This window comes from Pygocentrus nattereri, chromosome 25 (genome assembly GCF_015220715.1).
Source record: "Pygocentrus nattereri isolate fPygNat1 chromosome 25, fPygNat1.pri, whole genome shotgun sequence".
Lineage (NCBI taxonomy): Eukaryota > Metazoa > Chordata > Actinopteri > Characiformes > Serrasalmidae > Pygocentrus > Pygocentrus nattereri.
In genome coordinates this window covers 15,747,217-15,770,012 of record NC_051235.1, presented here as the reverse complement: position 1 = coordinate 15,770,012, position 22,796 = coordinate 15,747,217, and the positions used below count along the sequence as shown (strand labels likewise).

General features: G+C 38.9%; 1 protein-coding gene across 2 annotated transcripts in view; it reads left to right on the top strand.

The window, feature by feature from the left end:
- The window catches only part of tent4b (terminal nucleotidyltransferase 4B), a 29,730-nt gene that overhangs the window by 3,963 nt on the left and 2,971 nt on the right, over positions 1-22,796 (top strand). For both annotated transcript variants that reach the window (XM_017693238.2, XM_017693237.2), the window contains exons 2-11: positions 10,660-10,783; positions 15,701-15,747; positions 18,400-18,520; positions 18,669-18,776; positions 20,133-20,261; positions 20,458-20,671; positions 20,780-20,906; positions 21,068-21,177; positions 21,460-21,659; positions 21,752-21,901. In XM_017693238.2, coding sequence (XP_017548727.1) covers positions 10,660-10,783; positions 15,701-15,747; positions 18,400-18,520; positions 18,669-18,776; positions 20,133-20,261; positions 20,458-20,671; positions 20,780-20,906; positions 21,068-21,177; positions 21,460-21,659; positions 21,752-21,901 — 1,330 coding nt within the window. The remainder of the gene's footprint in view (positions 1-10,659; positions 10,784-15,700; positions 15,748-18,399; positions 18,521-18,668; positions 18,777-20,132; positions 20,262-20,457; positions 20,672-20,779; positions 20,907-21,067; positions 21,178-21,459; positions 21,660-21,751; positions 21,902-22,796) is intronic.

Here is a 22,796-nt window from a genome sequence, read left to right as displayed (position 1 = left end):
GATACATGGTTAAGCTATCACATAGTATATTAGCTAATATAGGTCAGTGGAATCATGGTGTTTTTGCTTATGTCAAAGGGTTCATTCAGATCACCAAGAATCAGCATTACTGGTCACTGGTTTTATGTTTGTTGTGTTCTGATTTATTTGCTATCTCATAAGTACAGCTCAGACATCATAGTCAGTTTATTACATGGTCAAAGTGTTGTAAGAAATGAACTGAATAAAGAGCTACAGGCTGCATTTAGTGTTGAAAGTATCACATGAAAAGCCTCTTTTAATGTTATGTGTTTCTCTCAATTTCTGCCTTAACCCTTATTTCCACTGGTCAATAATAAAATAAATAAATAATCTGTAGCTTCAGTACATGAGCTGTTATACCTTCTTAGTTACTGCCTTATCCTTTCCCTGCTGATGACTCTGTATGTGCATAATCCTTTCCTGACTTTAATATGTGCTAGCCAGATTCTTTCACACCCACATATAAGCAGCTTTTTTCATCCAGGTGAATCCCTGCTGTGCCGTCTTGATTCTTAGACTGTTATAAGCACTTGAAGTGGCTCTTCTCATTTTTCAACATGTTCACATGGCTTCGCTTAGCTTATTATATAACAAGGAATTACAAATCTTGGCAATGGCTATGTGGTTTGTTGTAAAGTGCAGGCATTGACAGCCCTTTTGTCAACTTTTATGGCTTTTGTTAATAGGCCTTTTTCAATGATGGACACTTCTGAAGTCTAGTTTCAAAGTGGTTTCAGTCCATCTTGTGTTTTGTATCCAATTTTCCCTCAAACATTTACATGTTTTTCTAGAGCTTTTTGTTTTGTAATGTGCATTAAAACATCACTATATTGATTTTTTTTTTTAAATGATACGTTTGTGAAAGACGAAAAAAGACCAAATGTGGTTATTTAAGCTGACTTTTTGCTATTCAAGAAATATTCAAATGTTTTTTGTGATGTTTAAGATGTTATGACTTATGTTATCCCAGAAGGGTCCATTTCAGCTAAATGATTATTGCTCACTAGTAGCCATATACATGTTAGCAATGTTAGTATTGCTAAAGTCAGGACAGGATCGGGCAGAGTGGACAGGTGAAAGAATGACCAAAGTTGAACTGAAGGTCTTAAAGTCGTAATTTGGTCTTTTAGGAGTTACTTTTCCTGCTGGGTACTGGGTAAGTCATTTAAAGAGGAAAGCACCAAGTCCTACTTTGTAACAGGAGAATCTGAAAGTTTGTCTTTAGCTAGCATGTGTGCAAGTACTTAGACACCACCAAACTCTGAGCTAGACCCCAACTAATGAATTTTAGGTAGCTAAAAATTTAGATAACTGATGATCTCCAGGGATTTGATGCAATAGAGTAAAAATGAAAGAGATCCAAGAGTTTTTCTTGACAGTGCTTAACTGCTTGATATGATTTATATTTTTGTTAGCTGTAAATTATCTGATGATTCAGTTCTCAGGTGGTACATTTCTTGGATTCATATAAGTAGCAATAACTCTTAATCTCTAAAATAATAAATGTGTAACAGGGGTAGGGATCTTCACAGCATTCTAAGCACTGTTGTAGGTTTCTGTTAATTGGCTCTTTTTTATTAGTTCTCTACAGAAACGGTTGTGTTGTAGCTTGTTGTTCTCATGCAAAAGGTTGTGTTTGGGTACATTCAGCCTGTATTGCTGTTTAAAAAAAAAGCTGAGCAGTAGGGTTTTGCTAGCTCACTGTAATGGCTGGTATAAGGCATGGAACTATGTTTCTCATTTTAGACCTTTCTGTTCATTACAGACCTGTTTGTAAGTATTAGTGTGTTATTGGCAGGAATCTGTACTAATATTAACATTGGGTGATATTGATTGGTACTGTAGTTTACTAGAACTGTAATATACTTAATTTCTAACCACATGGGTCACTTTACGGGCAAATGAAGAGACGGGTATCACCTATATGTGAACTTACCTAACCAAACCTGTCCAGGGTGTTTCTTCCTTTATGCCAAAGTAGAGATGGGATTGCCTCCAGCACCCCCATGACTCAGAAGGATGAGCAGCATAGATTGTGTGAGTGTGTGTATGTAACTAGCCTAGTTGTTAGCTGGTTGCTAGATGTTGTGAGTTTGTTTTTAGGTGTAGCTAAATTAACTGTTCAAACTATTTTGGTCTCTGGTAACGCGAACACTGTTTTGCCAGCACAGAGTTTAAGGCTCTTCTTCACCCTTCCTGAAACATCCGTTCCCATCTGACTTCCTCTCAGACAGTGGTGGTTGTGTTGTGTCCCACAGGTAGATCACAATGTGGGGGTGAGTGGGTCATGGAATACAATGCATATTTCATTCATATTCCTCTTATTGAAGTGTAGGACTTTCCACTTAAACGGGTAGTAAGTTGAGCGCTATGAGCTTATGAATACAAACATGCTGTTGCACTTGTTGCCTGAAAGAATGTTATATTAAGTGAAATAGGACTGATTGACTGTAATGGGAAAATGAGTTGGTCTCCTTTCTCTTCAGGAACTGTTGGTTGGGTCTCTGGACAAACACTTTCTCTACGTGTGAGTCCTGGAATGAAATGGTTTGCGAATCTGTGTGTCTGTTTCTCTGTTTGTATGTGTGAAGGGGCTTTGGCAGTCTTGTGTAACTTCCATATGATAAAAACAAGTGCATTATGTAACGAGCCAGAGCAAGAATCTGTGCATGCGTGTGTTGGATTGTGATCTAAGTCTGCCCTTACAAGACAGCCACTGTGTAAGAGCATGTTTGTCACATGGCTGTAAAACCATGGTGACGGGACTGACTCACTGATTGGCTGCTACAAAGAGGAAAGCTCCCCTGCCCTGTGTAATTGGAGTAGCAAGGGGGCTCTTCTGAGGAAATGAAACTGAGTCACACAGTAGCACACTGTTGAAACGAAACTGATGGCCTAGCTATGCAGGCAGCATTGCCTTTCCACATAACCCTGCTGCCTTTGAAGTGTTGGAGTGTAAAGATTTAACTTTTGGTCCATTAGAGCTTGGTACCTGTATGAAGGCAGATTTGCTGTGAAGTGGTGTAATAAGTAAAGGGGACTTGGCTTATGGACTCTGAATTGGTGTATTAAACTGGCCTTTTTGTTTGCAGTTTGTATTTGTATTTCCATTGTGTTGACTGAAATGAAACTGTCAGGTATACTTAGAAGTGAAACTTACATCTTATGTCTTACATCAGCAAAACAAATGCTTGGCTTGGAAGGCTTGGAAAATGTCTAAAAATAATTTGCACAATATTTTCTAGTTAAAATATTGTGATTATTGAATATATACTTTCCACAGTGTTCTGTAGTTTTGAGCTACTTTCTATTTTATATTTATTGTATTATTATTATTCTTTTTTTTTTTTTTTTTACCATGAACAGCTTTAATGAAAATATTTAAATTTTATCAAATAATATAATACTGAATATAATAAAACCCCATTCTTAAAAAAAAAACTACTGCCATTATGATATTACAGTACACACTTGCGTTCATGAGCTTCTTCTGGTGAAGATTTGTAGTGACTTGCATGCTCATAGTGCTGGAGAAACATCAGACTGCAAGCAGTTTCCAAAGCCATGTTCAAAAACTGTACATATACGTATTATTTAATATGTTATTATTTCATAGCACTTTCATTATTTATAACTAAACACTCGAACACTTAAGCTGTACTAGAAAATACTTAAGTTTTTTTTTTTTTTTTCAAGCGCAGCAGAGATATTGGGGACGCTAGCATCACTACTTTCGTTCTCTCCGTGATTACGTTGCCCAGGCCTACTTGTATGTTGTCCGTTATTCAAAGGGGCATTTGGTGTGCAGTGTCCAAAACATGAATCCATTGTTTTTAACAGTTTAATGGTTTTTATGGCCGATGGGAATGTGCTCTGAAGTTCAGCCAGCAACTTCCTGCACTGTTCAGAATCTTTGAGTGCCACGATGTACCATTTAGCATGTTGCCGTTACTGCATTAAACCCAGAACCACAAATGTAACAGTATGTGTGATATACATTTGTCATGGATCATTGAGGTCATTTTGTCTGGGTTGACTAACAAGCACACATACATGAGCGAGACAATGATTTAGTAAAGTCTTTCAAACGAATTAATTACTGAAAAAAAATAGGTACAACTTTGGTACATGTTCTCAGTTTTTGATCTTTTATGGATGCATTTACTATAGTACAGTTCAGTCACAGTGCATTTGAGAGGGCAAAATGTCATATAACGAGGAGCATATGCCTTTTTGCTTGAAGTAAGTGATGATCTTTAACTGTAAGCAGTTTTAATCATGTTTTTTAGCAATTTGTGGCCTTATGACTGTGCTGTTTTTTGGGTCTAATTTTGTCAGCATAGCCGCTGCTGGAGAAACTTCAGAAAATTGGAAAAGAAATATGGAGCGCTGAAATGTACCCCATTAATAGAATGGTTAAGATCTCTTGAGATGCTATTAATAGAGTAGTCATGTGCTAATACACTTAAATACTAGCTCATCTCAGATTAGATGTAGTCTGGTATGACAAATTTAGCTCTGTCTGAAATTGGCACAGTGTGTCACTGTGCTGAAGGTGGCTCTGGCGGCCACAAGAATCGACCTCCAATGTTGCAGTCAAGCTGAAGAAACCCAGCCTCTGCTCAGCCCAAGCTGGGCGTTAATCAATAAGTGGTGGATAATACTAGAATTACACAAAGTTCTAGAATTCTCTCTGATCTAGTGGCATAGAGGTTTTCACCTGAGTGTCGGTGGGTTGTTTTTAAGCTCTGCAAATGTCCTTATAAAGCTTGTGCTTATTATTTGCTGAGGATGTAGGTCAAATTTTTGATCTCTCTCTCTCTCTCTCTCTCTCTCTCTCTCTCTCTCTCTCTCTCTCTCTCTCTCTCTCTCTCTCTCTCTCTCTCCGTCTGTCTGTCTCTAATTAATTAATTAATTTTAACATCGGTTCTTATGTCTGGACCTCGGGCATGCAGTGAATAATGTGCTGTATCTTATGAAAACACTCACTATGTGTGTGACTGTGTGGTCTGAATATACACATGCACACAGTTTAGTAGAGTTTTGGTCTGTTGTTGAATGGTTGTGTTTTTAAATCAGTGTTAGACTGCTACAAACTGTAGGTTAAAGAGTGGTGTTTGGTTTTGTAGGTTGATGTTTGTACATAATTATGTACAGTACTTTGCAGATAGAGACTGCATTTAGACACCTTTAAATTTCTACCAGGAGTCTACATTCAGTCTCTACTCTTTAAGATGTACAGATATTTGCTAAATGGTCTGTCACCTCAGCCAACACTACTAGCCTGGTCTTTTCACATCTATTCCCTTGATGTTTATGGATACTCTCACTGTGTGGTATTGCTGTGCTTTGTACTAATTGCTTTGATATGCGAACGCTCCACTTCAGTGTGTGGTGTGCAATGCTTAATTTCCAAATTATGAGGTTCTAGAATGTTGAATAGTGATGAAGTGCACAAGAGACGTGACGTAATTGTACACAGTTAAAAAAATGCATTCCGTTTATACTTGCACTTGATAAATGTTGTCAAGGTCCAAATGTACTTGAGGGACCTGATCAGAATATAGATCCTGGGTCTGTTTACACTTTTCAGGCATTCACATGAAATTTGCACGTCCTGTCCAATGTTGATGCAAGGTCTAAACAGGACTTTTAAGTGTTTGCTGATACCATATTTCTTCTTTAATAGCTTCTTTAATTAAAATCATTTTAAATTGAAGAACTTCACAGAAGATGAGCTTTTAAAAGTAAGCAGCCCTGCTTAAGCTACTTGAGCAGTCTACCACCCCACAGGAAGAAATCTAGAGCCTAAGAACACAATACAAATGCATGATTTTTCAGGCTATATTTGTTTGGATCCATTCTACCCCTCAGCATTTCTGCTCAATACGCTGGGCACTTTGTGTTTATTTTGAATGAAATAGCTTTATTTGAAATTGTCAATAGACAGAGCTGTCTGTAGAGGCTACTTTTCATGTAGCGTGGGCAGAGCGTTTTCGCACAGTTTAAGTACATAAATAGTAGACTTTGTCCATACACAATTATTCAGTTGTGTGTCAATAAAAAACAAAATTTCTAAAATGTCTGGCTTTAGAGGACATTTAACTTCAGCTAAACACACAAACCAAAAGACTCCAAGAAGACATGCTTCTCAGATTAGTCCCGGATGCATTAGCCATGGATGTGGTTTCTGCTGTCACTGTGCTAAAGCGACTGATGTTGTAAAGGACTAATAAGGAGCAGGGGTCAAAACTATGAAATGCGCTTTACTTATAGCTGTACAGAAGCAAACAAACACTCTAAATTTGCAACATACCAGATCAGTTTCTTGGACAGGGATTAAACCCATTCCTGGGCTGCACTTCATTTTGAATGAAAATTTGACATTAAAATGAAAATATAGTCCAACACTAGACTTGATCCTTGTCTGTGAAACTGACCCATGTGGTATGAGTGATATTTTTAGTGAAATCTAATTGTAGATTGTGTTACGTGTGTTTTCATATGTGAACAAGGTGATCCACTGTCAGGAATAAGAAGTTCTGGATCTGGATCCAGGTTGTTATGGCACATATTAAGTCAAGCATATTCAGGAAAAGAAGTAATTGTGCCTATTTATATTTAGGATCTCTGTCTGTTAGACCACTGGTTTGATTTGTCTGCTTTTGTTCCTCTGTCCCTCCACCCCTTTGGTTCTTTAACCCATATATTTGTGTCCTACTTTTCTGTATGGCAGTGTTTCTCTCTCTCTCTCTCTCTCTCTCTCTCTCTCTCTCTCTCTCTCTCTCTCTCTCTCTCTCTCTCTCTCTCTCTCTCTCTCTCTCTCTCTCTCTCGCTCTCTCTCGCTGTGTATCTGTAGGTTATTTGTTTCTTGGTGACTGAATTCATGTGACAGTAATGAATGCTGTACTCATGAATGCTGTCAGGCTACTTCTGTTCTGTGTGTGCATTTAAGTATGTGCACCTTAGGATGTTCTGATTTTGTGATTGACCAGCATATTCAGACAGGACAGCCACAGTTGCTGAGATCTGCCCTTAGATTAAAAAAAAAGAGAGAGAGAGAGAGAAACATTGATCCAAAATAATCAATTTCTTGTCCTCTACTTTAAAAACTCTAAATGTGAACTGCATCCAGTGCCCTTTTTCCTAGTGCTTATTGGTGAAAAAATGCACCTGTTTTGCTTAGAAGTGGCTCCAGTTGTGATGTTTGTTCTGAACTCGACCCTGATTACATTTTTAATTATACTTGGAATACTGTGAATTGTAGGCTTGTACAAGACAAGAGAGCTACAATATTTTGGGTTATATAAACAGCTTAAGCTAACTAAGTACAAACATGACAGTGGGCAGAATATTTTGGCTTTGGCTTTTCTAGGCGTTTCTCAAGGGTGTGTCTCCTTCATACCTGCTTGTTGGATGATATTAATCTAAGATAAGTGTTCACACTGCCTGACAGCAGTTACCAGTTATGAGGCAGGATTAAAAATTATACACTTTTTTTTAAAGGCCAGTTTTTGGAAAAATGCTCAACATAATTGCCCTTGTTTATTTTTGCCCGTCATGGGATCTCTTCACTCTAGAGGAGAAAGCGCAGGTGTTTGTTGATCATTAGAGCTTCAGTTACAATCCCTATAATTAAAATTTTAAATAATTTCTGTCTCAGGAAAAGTCAAACATAAGGTCAAACCGCTGGACTCTTGCCCAGGCACTGACTGGCCTTGTTGTGTATGTGAGTGGACAGGGCAAGGTCACTTGTGTGTCTGAACTGTAGTATATACATAAACGCACAGTTTTATCAGCATTGAAATCATGTTTATTTCATTGTTTTCACTGTATTTATATATTACCTGTGCTTTGTCTAGCTTCACTGAACTGCTAACTAGTTTATGTAAAATAATACTTTCTGCACACAGCCAGTTGAACAGTGTTCAACATCTAAAGCCCATGCTAACAAATTGCATTTGTCTGTGCGTTAGATGACCTGCCAAATGGTGTTGGCTGCCATTCATTTGAAAGAAAAAGGTGATAGTAGTAGTTTGCGTGTGTGAGAGAGAGAGAGAGAGAGAGAGAGAGAGAGAGAGAGAGAGAGAGAGAGAGAGAGAGAAAAAAACTGGGGCACAGAAACCTGGACAGTTAATGCACATGCACAACAAAGCTGGCTTTAGTTCCAAGGGACTTCATTTACATCAATTTTCCTAAACAACTCTACCATGAGAGTGTGGATGTGGGTGTGTCTTTGTACATGTGCATGCCTGTGTGTGTTGTATCCCTGAGTCAGTAGAGTCTGGAATTACTGACACCCTTGTTCACAAAAAAAAAAAAAAAAGTTGGCACAACACTGGGTGCTGATTGAGATTCGTCATCTTCAAGTTTTTTGCGCATGTGTGGACGATGTGCCATCATGTTAGTTTGTCAGCAAAATACATTTTTACTGTTTCTGGTAGAGGTTTAATGATACACAAATTTCACACAACAATATGTACTGTTGTATTTACATCAGGAGATGATGCAGATCACTGCTGTCAGAACAAAACCTTGTATCTCCAAAATGGTAACTTTACAGGCGAAGAAAAAAATCCTTTACTTTTAATGTAAGTCAATGTCTGTCTATAACTGGCTCTTTGGCAGCTGCTTAAATCCTATGTGAAGAAATAGTTGCTTGCTCTGGTTACCCATCTGATGAAGTTCTCACCATTTCATATTGGTTAATCAGCCATGCAAGGTAGACAGAGCTGAAGTTAGCTTCTTACTCACCAGCTTTGTGTTCAAATTTTTCTCAGCTGCCAGTGGAGTGTAACTGCTGCACCACTGAAGTTGGAGTGGAGTATTTGGGGAAAAAGGTTGACTAATAAGAAGCTGACTTCGGCTTCATCTTCATCCAAATTTGTTTTGTCCAGTTTGTTGTGCAGCAGTATCTTTTAGTTTGGGTTTATTACTTCTAGAGTTTTTATGCATTGTGTTAAATAGAACTACAGAAACCATTCCCAGTATCATCTTAGAGCATGAAATCAAAGTGTTTTTGACAGTGTGCAACATCTTGCAACCTCCAATTCAGTATATCATGACACACACAAATTGATTTGATTTTTATTTTTTTATAAGTTTTATTTCACTGTTATGTTAATCCAAGTATCCCAATTTCTATATTATATTGGATATCCTCATAATCATTGGCCATTCCCTATTTTCAACACTGAGGTTTGTAAAGCAGTGTCTTTTCACCACAGACCACCACAGTCTTGTTTCAAATGACAGTGCACAGTTTGGTTCTGATGAAGAGCCTGAAATTGAAGTTTTATTGGTCATACCTATAGTGCATTCTGGTAACAGAAGTGGGACATAAAAAAGGAATGCGCTATATCCTGTGTTTGTTATGGTGGTGCACAGTTGATGTTTTAGGTCTGTGCTTTATTACAGTGACATTGAAGTATCTGGCTAAAGCGGTGAACTGTGTGGTACTTAAATGGTTCAGATCAATATTTGCATCTATATAGACAAACATACCTTCAAATTGTTAGAAATTCAGCTTTCAGGATTCAGAACTCAGGAGACCTTCAGCGTAGACTTGACTTTATTGACACACAGGAAATGTGGGTACAGCTTAGTCGGTTGCAGCCGGGTGGTAAGCGAGGGGGATGAGGGTGATAAAGAAGAGGGGGTTAAGCAGGGGGATGATTACCTTATCAAAAGGACAGAGGTGCCGACTCCCTGCAAGGATGGCGAACATCAACACTCCCTGATGGTTGCCATCCTGGAGGGTTATTGTGTGACCTTATGGTCGACAATCAAAGGGCCATACCAACAATGCAGGGAGTTGACCACCTCAAATCAGCAGATAGGACAAACAATGGAGGGAGCTGACCATCCTCAGGTCAGAAGATGGAAGCTTAATTTCTCTCAAAATGAAAGTTGACTTTCTGTTTAATTTCAAATTGAGTGTGCTGGAATACCAAAGCAACAAAAATGTTCACTATCCAGTTACTTCCGGGCAGCACTGTGTGGTTGCCAGTAGTGGAATGTAGCCTGCAGGTTTGAAATGGACTCTGCATTCTGGGAATTAAATGTTGCTCCTGTCTTTGTGTAATAGTTAGGACCTGTATGGCCCCCCTTGCAGTGCACACACAGCTCCTGTTGTTGCCTTGTTTCAATATGCTTTGTAGATGTTTACCGACAATTAACATTACATTACATTTTCACTAATCCTAAACCTTAACCTCAACCCAAAACCATATCCTCACTGCAACCTTGCTCCTAACTCTAATTGTGGTCCAAATCCTAACAGTAATGCTGTTGAGAATCATACAGTTTGTAAATAGTCTATCCAAATAAAATAGATTTATTTATTCTGTTACCTTGTTTAAATCCCCATCTGTGTTAGATCAGTGTGTTACTTAACAGGGTGTGTCAGATTTGCAGTTTGTCTCTGTCAAGCTGTAATACCTGTGAGAACATTGCAGATTGAATGCGTGATTGACAAGTGTAAATGGATCAACCTGTTTTTTTTTCTCCCTTCCCTTTGGCACCACCATTAAGACAAAGCATTTAGAGGTTATTCTACAAAGCTGGCTCATTCTAATTTTCTCATTTTCTGAAGACTTCATCAACTCTTTTGCTCTTTATTTCCCTGTCTGTGTGTAGGCTCCATGAGGAGATAAAAGACTTCTATGAGTACATGTCTCCTCGGCCAGAGGAAGAGCGGATGAGGCTGGAGGTTGTCGACAGAATCCAGAGAGTCATCAAGGACCTGTGGCCCAGTGCAGATGTATGTGTCTCTTTTTTCACATGGGTACACACGACATGGTAGCTTTAAAAGGAAATTTATTTTTAACTAAATATGTTCATATATAAATATGAATATGTTGTCAATTGAATATGACTATTTTGTCTGATGTCTGAACTTATATAAATGCTCAAAAAAATAAAGGGAACACTCAAATAACACATCCTAAATCTGAATGAATGAAATATTCTGATTGAATACTTTGTTCTGTACAAAGTTGAATGTGCTGACAACAAAATCACACAAAATCATCAATGGAAATCAAATTTATTAACCAATAGAGGCCTGGATTTGGAGTCACACACAAAATTAAAGTGGAAAAACACACGACAGGCTGATCCAACTTTGATGTAATGTCCTTAAAACAAGTCAAAATGAGGCTCAGTATTGTATGTGGCCTCCACGTGCCTGTATGACCTCCCTACAACGCCTGGGCATGCTCCTGATGAGGTGGTGGATGGTCTCCTGAGGGATCTCCTCCCAGACCTGGACTAAAGCATCTACCAACTCCTGGACAGTCTGTGGTGCAAGGTGGCGTGGATGGAGCGAGACATGATGTCCCAGATGTGCTCAATCGGATTCAGGTCTGGGGAACGGGCGGGCCAGTCCATAGCTTCAATGCCTTCATCTTGCAGGAACTGCTGACACACTCCAGCCACATGAGGTCTAGCATTGTCCTGCATTAGGAGGAACCCAGGGCCAACCGCACCAGCATATGGTCTCACAAGGGGTCTGAGGATCTCATCTCTGTACCTAATGGCAGTCAGGCCACCTCTGGCGAGCACACGGAGGGCTGTGCGGCCCTCCAAAGAAATGCCACTCCACACCATTACTGACCCACTGCCAAACCGGTCATACTGAAGGATGTTGCAGGCAGCAGATCGCTCTCCACGGCGTCTCCAGACTCTGTCACATTTGTCACATGTGCTCAGTGTGAATTTGCTTTCATCTGTGAAGAGCACAGGGCGCCAGTGGCGAATTTGTCGATCCTGGTGTTCTCTGGCAAATGCCAAGTGTCCTGCACGGTGTTGGGCTGCGAGCACAACCCCCATCTGTGGACGTTGGGCCCTCATACCATCCCCATGGAGTCGGTTTCTAACCGTTTGTGCAGACATATGCACATTTGTGGCCTGATGGAGGTCATTTTGCAGGGCTCTGGCAGTGCTCCTCCTGTTCCTCCTTGCACAAAGGCGTGGGGTAGCGGTCCTGCTGCTGGGTTGTTGCCCTCCTACAGCCTCCTCCACGTCTCCCGGTGTACTGGCCTGTCTCCTGGTAGTGTTGCTACCACAAGTGTGAAAGCACCACCAACATTCAAAAGTGACCAAAACGTCATCCAGAAAGCACAGGTACTGAGAAGTGGTCTGTGGTCCCCACCTGCAGAACCACTCCTTTATTGAGTGTGTCTTGCTAATTGCCAATAATTTCCACCTGTTGTCTATTCCATTTGCACAACAGCTGTGAAATTGATTGTCAATCAGTGTTGCTTCCTAAGTGGACAGTTTGATTTCACAGAAGTTTGATTTACTTGGAGATATATTGTGTTGTTTAACTGTTCCCTTTATTTTTTGAGCAGTGCATTTGAGATGAGATTTTGGCAATTTAAAACATTTATGGTGAAGAGGTGCATACCAGATATCATAGATGTTGTAACCCCTGTTTTCCTGTCTTACAAACCTGATATTGCTTGTTTTCATTGGACTGTTCTCATGTTCTGTTTTCTTTCTTTAAAATGACAGTTGAGGGAAGCCTGTGGCACAGGACTTTAAATATTAAACAGACAGCATCCATATTTACAGAAACGAAGATTACTAATTTTTTGTTTTAATGTGATGGTTATGTGGTTTTGAACTGTTCTTTCAAAACAGTCTGCACCACCCAACGAATAACGTCCATTGCAGTTTACCTAGTTTTTGCTATCTGTCAGTACTGCTTAAAATTAATTTACAACTCCACTTCCAGTCACTGAGCGCGCTCACTTGTTTTTCTAACCTGAGAGGGAAAATGTTGTTTAAATGCCTTGTTTGACAGTGTTTATATGGTTTAGTTTATATTTTTTGCGTTTGGAGTACAGTAGAACAGTCTTGCTCTCCCACTGGACTATTTTGTAAACATACAGACCAACTCATTCACTTCAGCTCTCCCACACAAAATCTGTTTTAAAACATGGCCTATTGTAAATACTCATCAAACGGTAGCTTTCACATCCTTTTGTGCAAATGTGCTTCTGTCTTTCTAAAGGTTTTCTACTGTGGGCTTCGTACCACATGACAGTCCTGTGATATTTTTAAGAGGTCAGTAGCCCAAAGAGACCACTGTACTCTAGGACTGTAATTGGGCCTCAAAGACCATAATTTGAAAAAGAACATAGACTTAGGCAAATATAGCAAAAATATAACTTCACAATACTTGAAGAAATTTATGCAATATACAATATGTCATGAATGTGTTTTTGTGAAGTTCTTGCACAAAATATGCCTGGAAAATAGCAGTGTTTCAGAAAGGCTATTAATTATTTATTCTAACATTTATTATTATTATTATTATTATTATTTGTATTTAGTTATTTGTTTGTTTGTTTATTCATTGTATATTCATTGTTTGCAAAAAAGAACTAACAGTAAAGTTGTGCCTGGCACTCACATACGTTATCCGTATTGGCCATAGAGGAAACCAGTACCCTGAGGCAATCCCTGATTTGCATACATGCCCCTGAGTAATGCGTGCATGTGTGGTATTAGATGGACCGTAACCAAAGCAAGGAACATGCGTTGTTGAATGTCGGCAGTGGATTATTTTACAATTGAGAGCGCAGTAGTAAAAATGCTTATTGCAAAATTTGTAATGGCAGTAATTTGAGGGGAAGCAACAGTAGTGGGTGGATAATTCTTTGTAAGATATTGCTTATGTTGTAATCTTCATACCAAGATATGGCACAGATAAGTGCAGATAATGCAATGTGCAAACCATGTGAAGCAAATGTATATTAAAGTTACCCCCTTTAGCTGAATAACTGAGTCTGTTCTTCAGCAAGCACACATCTCCCGCAGTATAGCTTGTTGCTCTCTGAGGTAATATCAGTACAGGTTGTAGCGTTTAGCCTAGGGTAACAATACCCCTTTAGCATAGCAACCAGCTAGCACTGTCCTCTAGTGCTGCCTGAAGTGTTCCTCCATTAGTCAGACAACAGTGCTGTCTTGGGGCATTGCATCAACCTGAAAATTTCTGCCTGAACAGCTGCTACTAAGAGCAGAATGACTGTAGTATTTACTCCAGCAGTATCTGACGCACGTAGATGAAAGTAAGACTGTATGGGACACATTGAGACAGAAATCTATGGCAATACTATACTAAAGCACATTTGATGCAATGTTCATGGCTTCTTTGCTTAGGTTTTTCTTCCAGAACTTTTGTATAAATGGAACACTCGAGGTCTTGCATTTTAATATCTGGTACTTGTCTTTGGCTCATGCCTGTGACCAAATTCGCAGCTGTGATGTCATTTGCCATAACAACTTCCCCCTGATATTTTATTTTCTAAAATATATCACAATGATAACCTGTAGTCACATTGCTGAGCCTTAACCTGGTTGCTATTAGTGCTCTCAGGTTACATTTTACCTTCAGGCAGTTCCATTCTTACCTGCTTATATATGAGGGGTGTGTGTGGGTGTGGGGGTGTGTGGGTGTTTGTTTGTTTATAAGTAAGAGTGAGATATTTAGAGCCTTCTGGAGCATGAGCATGTTCAACTCAGTGCTGAGGCCAACAGTAGTTGCTAGCACATCACAATCCACTCCTGTGTGTGTATATATAAGAAGATTGAGGGTTTAACTGTGTAAATAGAGCAGAGGGTGAATAAAGGCTTTAACTTCTATTTCTGACTCTACCAAACACACAAACATGCGTCACAAAGCCTCTTTAAAGCACAGAGGTTATGAATCAGGATATTTGTGTAAAAGTACGTTTTGTCTTAACTGTGGAAGATAGACTTCTGAAACTAGACACGAATGTGCTCACATAACATATACTCCCTCATTTATTCGCATGCTTTTATGTGAATGTTGGCTTATAGCAATTAAAATCCAAAAGTCTATAAGCCTTTTCAGACACTCTCTGGAAATGAAAGTCAGGCCTGCTGTGCATGTTGACACACCTTGTGAGGACAAGACTTAAATGGCATTGGTCCTAAACTCAGCAGTGGATTCAAGCTGATTCCAGCAGAGTGCTGCATTGGATAAAAGAATTAATCTTATGTAATTTTTTAACAAATTAAATCTGAAATCACAGAATTGCTTTTATCACCGAATAACAATAATTGATTACTTGATGACAACAGTAGCGACATGTGGCCGGACATTAACACATGAACAAGAAGTATTATTTTAGAATTTCAAGTAAGAACAGTCCTGCGCAAATGTCAGTGGTTGACCTTTCATTTATTCAGTTTTTTTTTTTCAGTTTCTGAAACATACTCTTACAGGGACATTTCCCTTGCTTATTGTAAACACCTGTAATGTTCAGTCTTGGCAGTTGGTTTAACACATTATCAGTTGGATTCGAGACCATTTTATTAAACAAGTAGAATCAGGTAGAAACTTGCAGCCAGTTTGTGGATAAACCCTTTGTCAATAATCTTGGACACCCCTGGTAAACGTTGTTGTTGTTATTATGCTAATATAGTGTTTTTCTGGCACTATAATGAACTTCAGTTTAAAGAGCTCATTTTAGAGCATAGTTTTTCAAAAAATTTTCTTTTGATCGGTTTCAGTATCAGTGCCAGGTCTAATGGTTTAATATAATATCTGTATACATGTCTAAATCACTAGGGTGGAGCATTTGTAGGCCTGTATTAATGCTTGATGGTAACCTGTTTGTGATGTTTTTGTTGCTGCTCTTGACAGGTCCAGGTGTTTGGCAGTTTCAGCACTGGCCTGTATTTGCCTACAAGGTAAGGTTCCCCTCTCTCTCTCTCTCTCTCTCTCTCTCTCTCTCTCTCTCTCTCTCTCTCTCACTCTCGCTCTCGCTCTCTCTCGCTCTCTCTCGCTCTCTAATTAATTAATTAATTATAACATTGGTTCTTATGTCTGGACCTCGGGCATGCAGTGAATAATGTGCTGTATCTTATGAAAACACTCACTATGTGTGTGACTGTGTGATCTGAATATACACATGCACACAGTTTAGTAGAGTTTTGGTCTGTTGTTGAATGGTTGTGTTTTTAAATCAGTGTTAGACTGCTACAAACTGTAGGTTAAAGAGTGGTGTTTGGTTTTGTAGGTTGATGTTTGTACATAATTATGTACAGTACTTTGCAGATAGAGACTGCATTTTATTAATTTAATCTCCAGTCAAAATGACCATTAAATACAAGTAAAGTTAATTTCTTTTCAGAAGATATTTCTGAGAAGTTTACATATAATATACTATGCATGTATAAGGATGGGGCAAATCAAAGGAAAAACGGGAGTTTCCAAAACTGGATTTGAAAAAATTAAATAAAATAAAAAAGGAAATGGGACATCCAACAACAACACTAGACCTGGTCGACCATCAAGACTGCCCCTTTAGATAAAAAGAACTTAAAGTGCTTAAGCACAAAGTTCTTACAGGTTTATACTTGGAGAGAGAGGAGAAAATTAATCCATTCTTGCTTCAGACTAGAATAAATCCACCGGTGTTTCTGTGCATCCTTCCACTGTGAGAAGACAACTGATCACTATGAGTCTGAAAGGATGTGTAGCTGTCAGGAAGCCATTACTCTGAAAAGTAGATGCACAACAAAAACTCAGCATAATTTAATATCTTGGGGATATGAAAATATTTTTGAAAAACTGAATGTAAGTCTCTGAAAAAGAAAGAAGCTGTTGTGAAGGGTGAGCACACTTGTGACACACTTGTTAATATGGTATTTAGTTGTTAAGACTTCTGGGCAATTTTTGGTTAAGCATGTGTTTTTTTTTTGTTTTTTTTTTTTATCCTAATTCTGGAAAATAAATAATTTGAAATTAAATAAAAGAAAGAATGGTGTGTGACTTATTCACTGTGCCAAATATTGAGGATTAAATTCTTTTATCTGTGCTGATCCTGTGCATTGTTGCCAGGGTCACGTCACAGTTTTACTATATTTATACGTCACCTGGATTACTAAATCTGGATTAGTGGAATAAATCAGCCTTTGTTTTTGTCTGTGGCCAGGAGCATTGCTTCGTGCACAAATAGAAACAGTGCTTAATTTTTTGTAGTATTTGTGTTTCTGGGTATAGAATCATTTAAATCATTAATTCGCTCATCTGACAGACCACTAAACTGCTTACCTGGGATGCTAATTACAGGGTTACCCAGAAAATGTGTGTATTTTTACACACAGACAGAGACTTGGTGACTCTCCAAGAGTAACGAGCCTGATGTAATACAGAGAAACAATCATTTTTTATAACTGAGGCATGAAAGTCCAGCTGAAAACTAAGATCAAGAGCAGAAGCGTGATGCTTGATGTTTGCATATTTTTTTTTTTTTACATTACATTTGAGGCTTTTTTATACAAGAATGATCTACACAGTCTACACAAGCAGCAACAAGACAATGATATATAATGTATATATGAAGTATATAATGACAAATAAGTTACTTGCTCCTAGCCACAATTGAGAACAACGTAGGAATGTAAATAATTAACTGATAACCAAGAAACAATTGTTTGATCAGTGCTATTGGTTAAGAAAAATATATATTTTATTTCACTTGTTAAAAATGAGCAAGTAGGTTTATTGTTGAATAGGTGGAGGGTGCGATAGGCAGTTGTTTTTTGCTAGATGAGTCTACAAAAATGAAAGCGCACAGCAAAAATTAGTGGTGTTCAGGAAGGCTTTTTGAGAGAGTGATAACTACAGCAGAGTACCATATCAAAAGCAAACATCTGCAAGTGATAAGACAAGACTGTTTCATATATTCTCTGAGGAAAAAGTGTGGGAAAACCACACATGTAGAGGTATAGAGGTGGGCAAAAATGTAATGATCTTTAAAGTTTTCAAGATGTACAGTATCTCTCAGTATTTATTTTTTCTAACAAAATAGTGCTATATTAAAAAAAATTAAATTGGATTTTGCGTATGTATGTATGTGTATGTATATGTATATGTATATATATATATATATATATATATATATATATATATATATATATATATATATATATATATATATATATATATATATATATGCATCACATTATAGAGAAGGGCATGGGGAATACAGATGACTTCTGAGAGGTGCTGAGGAACACTGAACTAAAGCAAGCCCCAGTGACAATTGCCCCTGGTTATTATACCTGGTTGCACTATCAGTGCTGTGATCCATGGTCCATAAATGAAACACTTCTTAATATTTCACTGCATTAAACCGTTCATTTAATGTATGTGCCCTTTTGTAGGTTTGTGTGTCAGGTATTTTACAGTGGTCAAACATAGCCCAGCCAATAAGCTTCAGAATTAATCACAGATAAAAGAATTAGCTAAAATTTGGTGAATGATGTCCCTAATGCTTTATGGTTTGTACAGTAGTAATATAGAGGCATGCATGTCATACTCTTTCTGTGTTTCAGTGATATAGACCTGGTGGTGTTTGGACACTGGGAGACACTTCCTCTGTGGACACTGGAGGAGGCACTACGTAAAAGGAATGTCGCAGATGAGAACTCTGTGAAAGTGCTTGATAAAGCAACGGTATGTATAGTGCATGTGCATGGATCTGGTTGTGTAGTCACATCTGGAATCTGCTTAACATGCAAGACTCACAGCGGAGTGTACCAAAGGTGACGTGTGTGTGTGTGTGTGTGTGTGTGTGTGTGTGTGTGTGTGTCCATCCATGCAGGTTCCCATTATCAAACTGACTGACTCACACACTGAGGTCAAAGTGGACATCAGCTTTAACGTGCGCAGTGGAGTGAAGGCTGCCAATCTTATCAAAGACTTCAAAAAGGTATGTGATGCTGTGTTTGTGTATGCACGTGAATTTATCCACACACATTCTTGTTCTATATTTGGAAATTTTTCACCCATTGATGTTTTGCTTATTTTCTTGCTGTTTGGGATGTTTTGGGAGGTTAGCCACTGCTGACATGTGATATGCACACAGAGTTAAAATATGGCTGAGGAGAAAATAACAGAAACTTTAATTCCAATCTGACTGTTTTTATCATGGTTGTATGGTCACAAATAAACTACATATCATGTATAGAACCACATATGAAGGTGGCTCAAATTTTGTTAGAAAAGGTCAGATTTTTATGTTCACACTGCTCAGAAATATCTGAGCTGTCATGCATTTGAGGAAAAAAAATCTGATCTACTTTGTAATGTAATAGTAGCCCTAGGGCCCAAACACACCAAGCTGACAAAGAGGAACTAGTACTAAGGCCAAGTGATGATCCCCTTCTGTCATCTCAGCATTGCCTCTCATCTGCTGTGAAAATTTGCACTCAAACACACCACAAAGACTACAGCTGTCCCAGACCTACTTAATTCGCCTACTTGAAAGAGCACAACTCTCTGTAGTAGGAGCGAGCTATAGCCTGCAAGACAGAAAAACTGCAAAATAAAAAGAAAAGGTTAAATTACTTGGATATCTAAGAAGCTTCATATGTCCATGTTTAAGCTAAACCAAGTGAGTACATGTGAAAGTGCACTTGGACTGGGTGAGTGAAAAAGGGTACTTAAAAGTAGTAAATTAAAAATACTGTTACTACTAGTACTGCCTAAAAGTTTGTACATTAAACAGTGAAATAAACGGTGTGGTTGGCACATCCTCCCAGTCGTATTACAAAAAGTAAAAAAAAAAAAGTCCATGAAACAAGTCAGTATCCCATGCTTTGTTTAACGTTAGTGTGTTATCAGAGCACTTTGAGAATATGTCTCGGTGCACTCATAACTGTATTATGTATTTTCTTTTTGGGAATAAGGTGTTTGGCAAATACTGTTCATTTAAAATTAGTGATCCTACCTGCTCTGGGGTTGTTGAATTAGTCTATTCACTGGGTGTCCTCTAGGGAGCATCATTGCTTGGTTTGCTCTCTTTTATTTATTCTGCGCTGGTTCACAACTTGGCCAACTGCAGATGCCCATTCAATTGGCTGAAACAGTGCTGACAAGAACTGACTAGAGCCAGTGGTGAAGAACACGCTGCAAAATGATGAGCGATGGTCAGCCATGGACACTCACTGTTTGCCTGATGCCATCCTATGGCCGACAGTCTGCTTGGTGTGTCAGGGCCCTTATGTGCAGCCCTATTTTATGAAGTTGCTCATTTTCAGTTCTATGTGTGTTTTTTGCATTCCAGAAATTCCCTGTGCTGCCATATTTGGTGCTGGTGCTAAAACAGTTCCTACTGCAGAGAGAACTGAATGAGGTCTTCACTGGAGGAATTGGATCCTACAGCCTGTTTCTCATGGCTGTTAGTTTCCTACAAGTATGTAACACAAACACAGACAGAAGTGCCTGTGACTCTCACCCAAACCCCAAAGCACACACACACAAGCACAAGCTGCTGATCCAAGTAGTCTAGCGAAACAAACGTTTAGGTTGTTAGTTTTTGAATGTAGTGATGTGCACTAATCACAATTTGACACTGGTAGAAACTCATTGACTGTATGTGTGTTGTCTAGCTGCACTACAGAGAGGACGCATGTAGTCCGAATTCCAATATGGGCGTCCTGCTAATAGAGTTTTTTGAGCTATATGGCCGGCACTTTAACTACCTGAAGACAGGCATCCGGATAAAAGATGGCGGCTCATATGTGGCCAAAGATGAAGTGCTGAAAGGCTTGCAGGATGGATATAGGCCATCCATGCTGTACATCGAGGATCCGTTGCAGCCAGGTAAACACACTCACTCAGTCACTCCTCTCTGGAAAAGCATAATGCAAGCAAATAGCTTTCCTGGTATTTTTAATTCTTTTGTTGAAGTTGCTTTTTCTGTGTGAGCAGGAAATGACGTTGGCAGGAGTTCATATGGGGCCATGCAGGTGAAACAAGCATTTGATTATGCATACGTTGTTCTGAGCCATGCTGTCTCTCCTATTGCCAAGTACTACCCTAACAACAAGTCTGAGAGGTGAGAATTCACGAACACACACAGTTCTAGCAAGATTTTGAAACAAATGCACAAGAATTCAGAAAGATGACAATAGACACACATGCATGTAGTCATCTGAACTCACAATAGTTATTATAATATGAACCATACCTGTCTGTCTTTCCTTCTGTGCCCCACAGCATTCTGGGCCGTATAATCCGCGTCACTCGGGAAGTAGCAGAGTACCGTGATTGGATCACAGAGCAATGGGGCGGGCAGTCTCAAAGTGAGCCTGCCCTCAACTGCAATGGTATGATCTTGTATCTTATGCACCAACAGCCAAAGCCATCTGTCAGATAAATACCCAGTGATATGGTTTTCCTATAAAGAGCATGTGATACCTTTCCTTTTTTAATTTTTTTTAATTGTTTAGATGTGGGCAAAACTGTTTGGATTGTGAGTAAGGGTACATTTTGACTGCAGAGAGAGAATGGGTTTTTAAATGAATGTGTTTTTCCTTTTTCTCTTAATTGTACTTCTCAGATTTAAGGCAGGCTGTAATGCTTTTTGTGCCTTTTCTGTGCCCTTTTAGGAAATGATGTCACCCTCCTCGTGGAGCCTCAGGAGCTTGATGAGTGTAATAACAACCTATCTGACGAGGTTGTGGTCCTTCCTCCTGCCCCTAGGAGCAAAGCATCCTCCAACTCTTCCTCCCCTCCTCCCTCCTCACCTTCATCGCCATCTTCATCATCATCATCACCCTCTCCTTCCTCTACAGCGTCCAGTGATGCGGTGAGTACACACACCACCAAATAACCAAATGAAGGCTTATGGTTTGCCAAATGTTTTGCAGTTCCTCTGACCAGCCTGTGTTCTGTCTATAGGATTCTGATGGAACACCCTGTAAGACAGTGAAACAGCTGGCCGTGCGGGGCTCCAGTGCTCACAGAGACAACCCTGAAAGGCATCTGACCAATCACAGAGCACAGAATCACTCCATGACTGCACCCACTACCAGCCTCAAAGGCAGCAAGGTAGAATCACAGCAGAAACCTGGCACAACTGCAAAGCAACACAAAACTGCAAATTAAGTCGACAGCAATATTATACATTTAAAATTCTCTTAAAATAAAAAATGAAATAAAAGTGTTTGGATATAGTGGTATCAGATTTTGCTTCCTGAGGTTTAGTTGTTAAAGTGGTAGTCTAAACAGACTGGAATTTGCACAATTTCCCCTTACCCCAAACTGTAGGCGATCAGCCAAGACAAGTTTCTATAGTTTAGCACTGGAGCAAGGAGAGGAGCAGTGAAAGCTTGCCAGTTAGTATCCCCTGAACTGCAGGTCATCATACATTTACCTCAAAAAGTGCACACTGTACACAGGGTTCTAGCAGATCCTTCATAAGATTTTTTAGTCTTAAGATTGATTTTAAAAAGGTTTTATTTATATATATATATATATATATATATATATATATATATATATATATATATATCTCTCTCTCAAACTATTCAGCTGACAGTGGATCTGTCATTAGAAACTGGCCATTTATGAACGGCTTGAGCAGGACTGATAAAATAAAACCTACAACAAGACCATAACAAAGTTAAACACACTGAAGAATGTGCAGCAGTTAATGGAGCTGCATAGGGAATTAGAGAAGAGGGCTTCCATGACCTGTCATGAACGGACTGCCTTGAAGAATTTATCTGAAATTAACCTGTTAGGAAAAAAATCTATATTAATTTGTGCTGTATTTGAGTTTGTGTTTATTATTGTGTAAATGAATGCAGTGACTAACTAATCAAGTGTTTAAAAGCTGTGTAATAGGCAGGGGTGGGGAGAGCCAGAATCCAGCACAGCTTGGAGACAATAGTTAAACGTGAAAATTAAATGGCAAGTTCTAATCAGGTGTGTTTGACCAGGA